This window comes from Armigeres subalbatus, chromosome 1, assembly GCF_024139115.2.
Source record: "Armigeres subalbatus isolate Guangzhou_Male chromosome 1, GZ_Asu_2, whole genome shotgun sequence".
NCBI lineage: Eukaryota > Metazoa > Arthropoda > Insecta > Diptera > Culicidae > Armigeres > Armigeres subalbatus.
This window is the reverse complement of record NC_085139.1, coordinates 107,752,718-107,763,820: the sequence shown is the minus strand read 5'-3', so window position 1 is coordinate 107,763,820 and position 11,103 is coordinate 107,752,718. Positions and strand designations below refer to the sequence as shown.

Sequence of the window (11,103 nt, the reverse complement as noted above, 5' to 3'; positions counted from 1 at the left end):
CAAACCCAAGGCAAGCAAAAGCTCTATTCGCAGAAACAATAAACCGATACACCACCGCTATAATAAGATTCTCTGACGGATCTAAGGCGGCCGGGACTGTTGGTGTGGGCGTTTTCGGACCCGACATTCGGAAATTTCATAGTTTACCCGAACAATATTCCGTCTTTTCGGCAGAGGCAGCGGCCCTGTACATTGCAGCCTCGAAACGAAGTGACAAACCAGTGCTGGTCGCAACCGATTCCGCAAGCGCATTACTTGCATTAGAATCAGCGAGAACGAGACATCCTTGGATTCAGGCAACACAGAGGCTGCTAGACGAAGAAGAGCGCAACGTTATTTTCACATGGGTACCAGGACACAGTGGAATCCATGGAAATGAAGAAGCTGACACCCTTGCAAATACTGGTCGAACAGGACGCCGTTTTACCAGAAGTATACCCGGAGCGGATATGAAAGTGTGGTGCAGAAGAACAATCGAGAAATCATGGTCAGAGGTATGGATTTCTAACCGATCCTTATTTCTTCGGCGAATAAAAGGCGATACCGAAGTTTGGGAAGATCGCCAAAATTGGAGAGAACAGGTCGTCCTCTCCAGACTGCGAACTGGACACTCACGAATGTCACACAACTTCTCCGGAGGTTCACCTTTTCGCAAAACTTGCGATATCTGCAGCACTCGCATGACTGTAGAGCACGTCCTCTGTGATTGCCCCAAGCTGGAAAACGTTAGGATCCTCCACCAATTGGGAAGCATCAGAGACGTGCTCCAAAATGACAAGGCAAGTGAATAAAAAATTATCAATTTTCTTAAAGAATCCGGCATTTTTGCACTAATTTAACCTCCTGTTTACCAGACTTCCAACTCTGCAAACCAGCGCATCTAGACATTCGAGTGCAAAAAACTGCAGGATAAGGAAGCCTAACTCATAGTAATGTTAATATTAAAAAACCCTGAAGGGGAAACCCTTCAGGAGCCCTATTTTTTTTTACCTTCAAATACTGAGATGAGCCAGCCGCGGGCTGAAAATCTCATCAATAACTTGAAACATTGAAAAAAAAAAAGTTCAAGTTCCAAATGAGAGGCCCTCAATCAGTAGTCTTGTAATATTGAATTATAAACAATAAAATGCACAATTGATTTGTATTTGACGCACGATGGCATTTTGGATGGATTCCGGAAGAATCGCTATCAAGTGTGCTCACGCTCACGGAATTAGACACTGCTGAGCACTGGCTGTGATATATTGAAAGGAAGTAGACATTTGAGATCTAGCTAATAATAAATACCATATATAATTGTATTAATATATTTGCATCGTGTTGGATGTAGTGTCGTACTTAAACATTGGAAAAGGGTATGTAAAATTGCATTTGTCCTTAGAAGGTTTTTTTAGTAAGGTGCTGGTTTATTTACGTCGAGTGGTGTTTTGTGTATGAGTGTCAGCGTAAAAATAAAATTGATAAATGTTGTGACTTCTAAAAACTAATAAAAATAGGTATACCTATATAATAGAAATAGTATATTTTTTCACCGTTTCTTTTGTCGACCACCGGATCGAGACCTTTACGTAAAAGCACATACTTGAAAAATAATTCAAACAAAAATGCATTCATTCCACACCAAAATCGACTCAACATCTGTAACATATACGCATTCGCTCAAACCGGTTTCAATGAACTCAATTTTGTTTGAAGCATTCTCAGGCGCTTCGAGCGCTCTAAAAAGTGGCGCAAACCAAACGACTATTTACTAGTTTTGTTTTCGAGCATTTTGCTTTATATTTGTCTATCTCACAATTGGTTTATAAATAAAAAATGGGGCATTATAAAATTATAAAAATACTCTTGCTCTTGATGTGTGAATGAGTTTGTATGGTTTAACAGTCCTAATAAAATGGAGAACATAGGTATCGAAAATAAACATCTTTCGTTCAGGTAATTTTGCGGGTGAGACGCTTATTATCTAAGTTTTGTTTTTTTTTGCTAAAAAGACTTTACTTTTTTACACTACGCTTCGATATGGAGTACCATGCTGTAGAGTGATTGGAACTATACGTAGCAGTAGTATGCGTCAATAGCCCAGTAGGTGGGTCTCCACTGACCGATTCATATTTCAGCTTTACGTCTCTGGTACTCCGCATCGACTACGATTTCGAAAGAAATTAAAATGTAGAAGATTTACTCAACCATCTGTACCACTGGTTCGAGATCTTGATGGTTCTCCAAGTTATCGTAGTTGTGATCATCCTCATTGAAGCTCACATCCGGTTCCAGTGGAAGTACTTCGTCGTCTCCTTCCATTGCATATCCATCGCCGAAGTTAGGCTGATTTCCAAACACTGAGTGGTAGCCGAAGTCAAAATTCTCTCCATTGTCTCCTCCCATCGGAGGCACTCCTCCGGTCACGGCAGTCATGTGGTGAGGGTTGAAGTTGTCCCACAGCGAGTTGTTGTCATTACTGCTGCCAGTGATCTGCATACCGTAATCACTGTAGTCAATCCATTCGCTGCCATTCCCACCAGGATGAGGCATTCCGTTTCCGTCTACACTTCGGCTCATGTGCTGATTATTACCCACAACCAGATCAGGAGGCATCAGTTCCAAACGTGGCTTTCGGGGTTTTCTTCGTCGAGGTTCACCCTCCTGTCGAATTTCGTGAACGTGTTCGCCTTTTACTAAATCGACTCGTCCATCCGCCCCAAGATAAACGGCTGCATGACAACTCCGAATCGCTGAACAGCGCCACACTTTACGGCCGTCCTTCCGAACGTAGTGCAAGAAGTATCGACACTGCTGAAAGACCAACACGTCGCGATTCTTCCAGTTTTTGATAATCTTGTAGTCCCGCGAGCCAATCATCGTTTTCCGCTTGGCCAAACTATTGTTGGCCGATGAATTATGGTAGTCCTCTGTTTTATGGTTGTGCGTAATGTTGTTAGAACGTATCACTTCTCCGGCTAACGTCGTGAAGACTGAGGCCTGACAGTTCATCTTGGCCTCAAAATTTGAACACCGCCAGAAGGCCGTCCGGTCGGTGGCATTCGTAGACACAAACTTATAGTGATAGCCAAGATGGATGATGAATTTGGGCAGCTGGTGCGATGACGACGGCGACGGCTCCATGTCCAAGCACAACGGATCAGGCGGGGCGATTAGCTGGACGTCGTCGTCCAATTTGTTCATCTGATTGCTGAGTGAGAGAGACGACGAAATCATCATGTTGTCCATGACCGATGGGAAACCGTGGGTGTGCTTGAGTTCCCGGTTGATCACGAGGGTTTTATTCGGCAGCAGCAGAACCGTGGCCCGACATCCTGGAATTGAAAGCGAAAACAAGGTTGGACCAATATTATTATTTCCATGAATACAAATGAAGCCGTAAAAAACTTACCCGCCACTGCCGAACATCTGAAGACTATCTTGCCATCCTTCCGAGAGTAGTCCAGATAGTAGCGCCCATTCTGGTAGAGCACAACGTCCCTTCCCTTGGAATTTTTCGTCAGGATAAAGTCCGACGTACCGATCTCCTCCTGTGGCATCTTTACTACGGGGAGCTCCTCGTCGATCTGACCGCCAGCCACTTCGGGCCAAACTTCCGGCACCGGGTGGTTGTGCTCCTGATTTCGCATGCTCACCAGCTCGTACGTGTCCTCCTTGGTGTGGAACGATACCGGGCATTTGGTATCCAGCCTCATGGCGCAGCGCCAGTAAATGGTACCCTCGCGCTTCCGGGTAGCAAATCGAAACCGATGGCCCTCGTGCAATATGTAACGGTGATAGGGTGGCGTGTAGGCGTTCGATGCTAATTCTGGCAGCATTCCTGCGGGGAAGCTGTTGCTCATGATTGCGGTGGCTATACCGCTCGAATCTAGGGACAAATTGGGAGTGGTTAGATTTCGCTTCGGAGGCAGATGATTGTGCTCTACGAGCTTGTCGTAGTTTATGGAGCCATCGGGGAACAAATGAACAGCGCCCCGACAAAGTCTGTGGGAGGAACAGCGCCAGACCTGTCCGCCGTTTTTCTTTTTGTAGTCAACAAAGTACCTCCAGCCATTGTAAATGAGGATGTCTTTGCCTTTGTAGTTTTTGATAATTTTATATCCGTTGGCACGGGCAATTTCTTCCCTGGAACTGGCATTGGCAACGGAATCATTCAGATTAGGAAATTGGCCTGTTTCGACTGCCGTCCGTTGTTGTCGCCCCGGTTGACCATCGACATTTTTTATTGGACTGGTAATTAAACTATCTTTAGTAACATACTTTTCCAAATCTTCTGTAGGAGGATGCGTATGGACAAAGTTTTTAGCCTCTGCAATTGTGTTGTCCGGCATGAGAAACGCTCCGGCTGGACAATTTCGGAACATCGTACAACGATACGAACGTTTACCATTTTTGGACTCGTACTGGAAATAGTATCGATAGCCTTGGAATATGAGGAACTCCCTCTTTTGCCCACTTTTTACCAACTGAAAATCGGTTGATCCAGGTGCAGGTGCCGCTGGTGGTGGCTTCTCTGCTGGTGGTTTGATTTGGCAAATGACAGCGTTTTCCAATTCTACGCTGGGATCTGGAGGATCGTGATTATGCGTTTGATCATTAAAGTTAAGAAATTCAAATGTGGCTTTGGTATGCAACGAAGCCAGGCAATTGTTATCCTGTTTCATCATGCATCGCCAATAGAGCGTGCCTTCGGGCCTAGCGTGGCAGTATTTGTATTGGAAACCCTCATATACTGCCACCTTGGGGGAACGATTTTTACGTTTTCCTCCCTCTGAATCATCGCCATCTTCCTCATTGATAGATTCATTTACTTCGTCATCGTCGCCCTGTTGTTCGTTTTTGATCGACTTTTCTAGCTTTATTCTACCATCTTCTAATTGATGAATTGACTCGCCACAAACATCACCATTCACCAAAGTAGTGACACATTTCCATATTCTAATACCATTAGTTTCGCTACTCACTAGTTTATACTTGTGGTCCTTATAGATAAGAGCTTCACTTTTGTCTTCCTCCTTAATCACTTTATAGGAATCGACGTCTTTATATACTTCGTCTTGTTTGGGCGATTGACACACAGCTTCCTTCACTGCCGAAATAATCGGTATCTGTACGACTGGTTGCTTGGGACGAGCTTGCATCGCCGTGGGCAATGGTGATTCCTGTTGGATTCCCAGCTCATCAGCCTGGTCCGGTAGAACGACTTCGTGCTCACTTTCGTCAGTCTCTGTCGGCGGATGAACATGGCTGATCTTATCATTGGTTTTGAATAACCGACCCTTGTAGCTGCAAATTTTGACAGGGCAGCCGCTAACGCTGCAAGCCCAGTACCACTTTGGTAGACCGCTGCAGGACTTGTTTCGCCGCAAGAAGCGATTAGCCTCGAAGATTAAATTATACGAGTTGAGACGGGCTTTGACGACTTTGAAGTTAGTGTAACCGCCATCCTAGAAATAAAAGCAAAAAATCCTTATTAATTCACCTACCGGTAATGTTGATTTTCTTCTGCATCATAAAGTGTAAAAAAAACAAACTCAATTGTTTCCATCCATTCACATTTTTGTCCATTCACAGTCGCTAAAAGTCATTCTTCTACAATTTTTTTTACAAATTGATAATTATGGGAAATTTACTGCTTTATTATCTTAGTCAATAGATAAACTAATAAATTTGCTAACAAAAATGAGATAGATGTCATATAACATCAGCAATTACCAAATATTGCTTGCAACACTATGGGTACACGGTTCCTTTAGTGGCGGTAAAAAATAATTTCGGTTCCTATGGTGGTGCTATCCATTGGTAGACGAGCTCGGTGGTCTAGTGGCTCCCGCTTCTGCCTTATAAGCAGGAGGTCGTGGGTTCAATTCCAGGCTCGTCCCTTTCCTACTTTGTATTTCTATCTTAGTTGGTGTTAGTTAGGTGTCCAACTAATCATCCTTCCCCTTCCTCAGCATTACTCAAATGTCCAGGGAAGGAAGATAAATGATTTTATAATAAATTTCAAATGATTTATAATAAATTCAAGAATTTTGTAGAACAACGAGTTTTGGAGGAAACAGTGTTTTTATGCACTTAAAAGCTTGAAAATCAATTTAGCTTGGCCAAAACGTTAACGGAACGAATCATAATGTTCAAAAGACTTGCTGCAGCAGGGCACACCAAGAGCTTCGGTTTAGAGGTTGTTGCGATGATTTTTGGCTTTTATATCTTTTGTTAGATTTTTTTTTTAAATTGAAAATAGCCCAAAAACACTAAATCGACTTGAGCCACCTCGAAATTTTATCCGAATTAGCTGAAAATTTGACAGAAGGCTTATTTTAGCATAAGAATTGTGATTCTGGGCTGAGCGGTTGAATATCTGATAATTTTTGAAAACATGAAGGTCGCGACTAGATCTAGTGTGGATGTGTTTTTTTATAGAGGGATGAAGGCAAATCTGAAAACAGACACCCGAAAACTCAGGATGCGGGATGGCAGAAGGCCGACCTGCTTAACCCACCCAAGTAACAGAAGGTTTCTTGGGTTATCCTCTCATCTAATGCATTCACGTGTTCAGCCTCTAGCAAGCAAAGCTAGTTCGCTAAATTTTTTTTTCAATCGAAGCATGTTTTATTCACTTTGCGCGTCTCTTGATCTTCGACGCTCGCTGTCTCTTTTCCTCATGCCATTTAGCACCACTACATCTTTGAGCCATTTAGCTCTCAACATGCTCGCAACCTACTCAGATAGTCCCCGGCGGCGAATCTATTCTACTCCGACGGGAAGTCCCCCAGCCGCGAGAGCTTCCCCGAAAACCGACGACCCGTGGAAGTTTATTGCGTGTCCTACACTAATACCTCACCTAGATAGTCCGAGCCACTTTCTCACTTCAACGGCAAACTGGTTGGATACCAAAGTCTGTCCAGAGATTCCGGGTGGAGTTTAGCGTCCTGTTCAATGGCACTTCGACTACCCAAAACAGATTATTTAACGCGTCACGAACTACTCGGCATAGTCCCCGGTGATGGATCTAGCCTCCTCCGACTAGAAGCTTTCAGGTGGTGGAAACTCCCCCGAACTGAGCCATTCCGCTCCCAGCATAATTTTCTTGACATTATCAAACTCTTTTTCGTTGAGCCATTTAGCTCCCAGCTAAATCGCGGACTACTCAGGTGATCCCCGGCGGTAGATCTATCCCACTCCGAAAGTAAGTTCCCCGGCGTTGGAATTTTCCTCGCAGCCGACAACTCGCTTCCGTGTAAGGCTTGTTGAATGTACTTCACCACTTTAAAAATTTCTTTGGTGTTTTCCAGATCGGCGAAAGTCTGGAGCCTTGTCTTACTTCAGCGAGGAACCGGTCGAGTGCCGAAGTCGGTCCAGAAATTCCGGGTGTACTAGGCCTAGTCCCCTTTTTCGAAACCAATCTTCTGTAATCTTGAGTCATTAGGCTCCCGGCTCAATCACGGTTTACTCAATTCCCCGGCGGCGGATCTATCCTACCCCGACAGGAAGTTCTTCGACGGTGGAAGCTTCCCTGTAATCGACCGTGCTACTGTGATCGCTTCCCGATGCCCTCTGGTCTTCACACCATTTTCGCTGCGGTATGCGACATATGCCGGAAAATCATTTCGCGGAATGTACATTGCGCGGAAACTGACCATTTCGCGGAATCTCCGAAAATTTATTTGGGACATAATTTTTTAGCTGAGTTGCAAATGCCACCTCGTTCGTATTTTGTATGTAGGGCTGTCAAGCTTTTCCACAGTGTTTTATTTGCCGTCAGACTATGAGCCACATACCGTGCAAATTCATATCTCGGACGCACACAAACTTCGGACACCCAAATTTGCATGGGAGATTTTTGAAATATTTCACAGAAATGTTTCAACTTTCTTGTAAAATGGACTGCATGTTTAGAAGTAATTTTGTAATATTTGGGGCACAGTTAGCCATGTCGTTTTGAAGCAATTGTTTATTTGAAAGGCAAACAGAATAATTAAACGAGAGAATTCAACATTTGCAGTTAATGTTTTGTGGAAACTAGCTGTCTGAAATTTGAGTGCACCATGTGTGGTGGTCCAAAGGACCCCGTGCGGTCATCAACAATAATTACGCGTTACCTCATGAACGGTTGAAACTAATATGCCTTTATTAACGATTTTTGAATACAGGGTTACCTACGGGAGACAGTCGAAGCCAGTGTAATTAGAGAAGGCCATTGATGACATCGCAACTTAGTAATCGGTACACTAAATGTGTGCATTGCAATTTGAGGTCTCAGACTAGAATTGCTGAGACATCATTCATGTCAACGAACGACTTTGAGCGTTCGTTGTGCATCAATCGAAAGTATGAGAAATTATTGAAGGGTATGATGTCATGTGTTATGAACATGCCACACCATCCCCCTATGGAAATGAATGGCTTCGATTATCTCTCACAAAAATTTGGGTACAGATTATCAATAGCAAAAGTATGATTGATTACAATTTATATTATGAAAACGAATTATGCATCAGAGGGAAACTTGTATGATCTATCATTCCTTCCCCCTTGGCAACTAAAAAAATGTTACAACTTGAGTAAACTAAACTTGTGCTTCGGACTTCTTTTCGCCATTTTATATTATTGTATTTGATATTTTTAATTAACCAATCTATTTTTTTTGCCAGTGTGCTGTATGACATGAAACAACATTTTTTTTTTTTTTTGTCCTCTCGATTTTTTTTTTGTTTTCTATAACATGTTTGAGTACTACTGGTAATCCTAGGAATAGTAAAGCCGATTTTTTTTTTCGTTTTCATTTCAATGTATAAAAAAATGATTTGACTTGAAGTAAAGGATTTTTTTTTGCATTTGAATTTGTTGGATATAGTTAGAAACATCATCATCGTCATCTGGAAACTTTTTAGTAAAATGTTCAGAACAAATTTTTTTTTTATCTATGTCCATGGAGAAAGCTATTAATTGTTTGGAATCAACGTCAATGCTAATAGTTATATTCGTAGTAATTAGGATTATCTCTAATTATATATAATTCTGAATTAAGATAAGAGAAATGATTTTCCATTTGTAACTGCTTCTGCACACATGAAGTTGATCAGGCTTCTGTGTTTGAACGTTCAATGATTAACATTCTCTTGCCTCTTGCCTTCGAAGAATTTAGATAGTAGCTAAATATGTTTGTGGGTTCAAATTATTTTTTGTTTCTTCTGTACGATTCAAAACGTCTTAAGAAATGTACAACAGAAAATCCTTTTGATCCGGGCATCTGGGGCAATATTTAATATTCATCAATAAATATATACATGGGTGCAGGCCTGCAAACCCTTTTTTCTACTAGCACCCAGGCATTCCTTGCTATGGATTTTAAGCCTTTTCGCATAGCTAAGGAGAATATATTTTTTTGTTTTCTAATTCTAACAACCTTCTGGGGATTTTAAGCCTTTTCGCCCAGGGGTTGAGTAAATAAATAATGAAATGTATTGGTTTTGTAACGAAATTCTGGGGATTTTAAGCCTTTTCGCCCAATAATTACGTAATAAATAATAAAAATGAACAAATATGTTTGAGCTTACTTTGTAGTTTGTTGATATTATTATTTACGTCCGTTTTTTTTTATAAAGTTTTTAGTCATTTTATTTTAATTTGTATTTTGTTTAGTTTTATTTTAGAATTATCTAGTCATATCGTATTTTATATATCGTATCTACATTTTGTATTCAAATTTTGATTATTCGAGGGTTGTTATCAATGGTTTTTGAAGGTTTGAGTTATTTATTTGTTAGTGATTCCTGAAAAAGGTTTTTTTTTGTTTAATTAAAATTGAAAATATTGTTAGTATACGTCTTTTAGGAACAAAACATAATTTATATAGTTCGTTATAAAAAATAGTTTCCCTTGAAAAAAGAAATTAAAATTGAAACGGAAAGGGTAATGCTAATGTTTGTCTTTATTAGTGTTGACTACTTTGAAAGTTTTATTATTATTATTTTTATTATTTATTATTTAAAAGTTTTGATAGTTGGTGATAAATTATAACAGTTTTGTTCTTGAATTGAGTTTTTATATTATTAATTTTTCTTTTGTTTATAAGTTCATTATAATATAATTATTGTGTTGAATTTGATTTTTTTTGTAATATCAGAAATATTTTCAAAAAAATAATGTGTTGCAAATTTAAATTTAAGAATTTCAAATTTTATTAAATTTTACTATTCATATATTGTATAATATTTTATTATTTATATCATATTTTTGTCTTAGATATATTTTATAAAAAAATAACTAACATGGAAAATTTTTACCTTTTTTTTGCATCATAGTAGCAGAGCAGAATGTTCAAAAATGAAAGTACTATGACTTCAACCTTTTTTTTTTGAACAGGTAAAATATAGCATAACAGATGGAATTTGGGATACATTTATAATTAATACCAAATATTGTGTAGGATTATTTTTGAATGTTATTAATTATTAAAATAAATCATACAAAATTTGCTTTGTTTTTAATTTGAAGGCAAATTAGAGCCGGAATAAATATAATCATTGACTTTTGTACAGTGATTAGTAGATTAGGTTAAAATCAATTAAGTGATACATTTAAAACGCAAATTATTATAGGATGCAACATAAAAATCAAAATGAGATGGTATGAATATAAAAATTGTGTTTACATTTTAGTCGAAAACAAAAAAATTTTTTTTGTGTCATGTTGTTTAAAGTTTAACGTAACGCTAAAATGCATAGATCGTTCAAATGATTAATTTCAATATATAAAATTGTTTGAAAGGGTTGCAAAAAACGCTTTTTTTTTTTTTGAAGTAAAGCATAATTAGAAATCATATTTTGTGTAAAAAAGTCAAAAACTATTATTTTTGATAATTTTGGTTGTAGCGGGAAAGACTTTGTTTTAAGAAAGACAATTCATATTGAATACCGTAATATTTTGTAGACATTTGAATACATTTTAGGTAGTATTTAGTCAAAAGTCTATTAGCTACATTTTGATAATAAAGTTTTAAATTTAAAACAATTTGTTCTGGTTACTTGAAATAGCAAGTAAAGACAAATAAAAAGATAAAAGAGATAATTAAGATTTGCTAACAAAAAGAAAAGAACA

The 11,103-nt window shown here is 39.3% G+C and overlaps 1 protein-coding gene across 1 annotated transcript in view; it reads right to left on the bottom strand.

The window, feature by feature from the left end:
* Positions 1 to 1,268: 1,268 nt before the first annotated feature.
* Positions 1,269 to 11,103, bottom strand: part of LOC134204584 (uncharacterized) — a 52,488-nt gene continuing 42,653 nt past the window's right edge. The window contains exons 3-4 of the mRNA XM_062679391.1: positions 3,392 to 5,447; positions 1,269 to 3,314 (exon numbers count right to left, since the gene is read on the bottom strand). Of these exons, the coding sequence (XP_062535375.1) occupies positions 2,179 to 3,314; positions 3,392 to 5,447 (3,192 nt within the window). The 3' untranslated portion in view covers positions 1,269 to 2,178. The remainder of the gene's footprint in view (positions 3,315 to 3,391; positions 5,448 to 11,103) is intronic.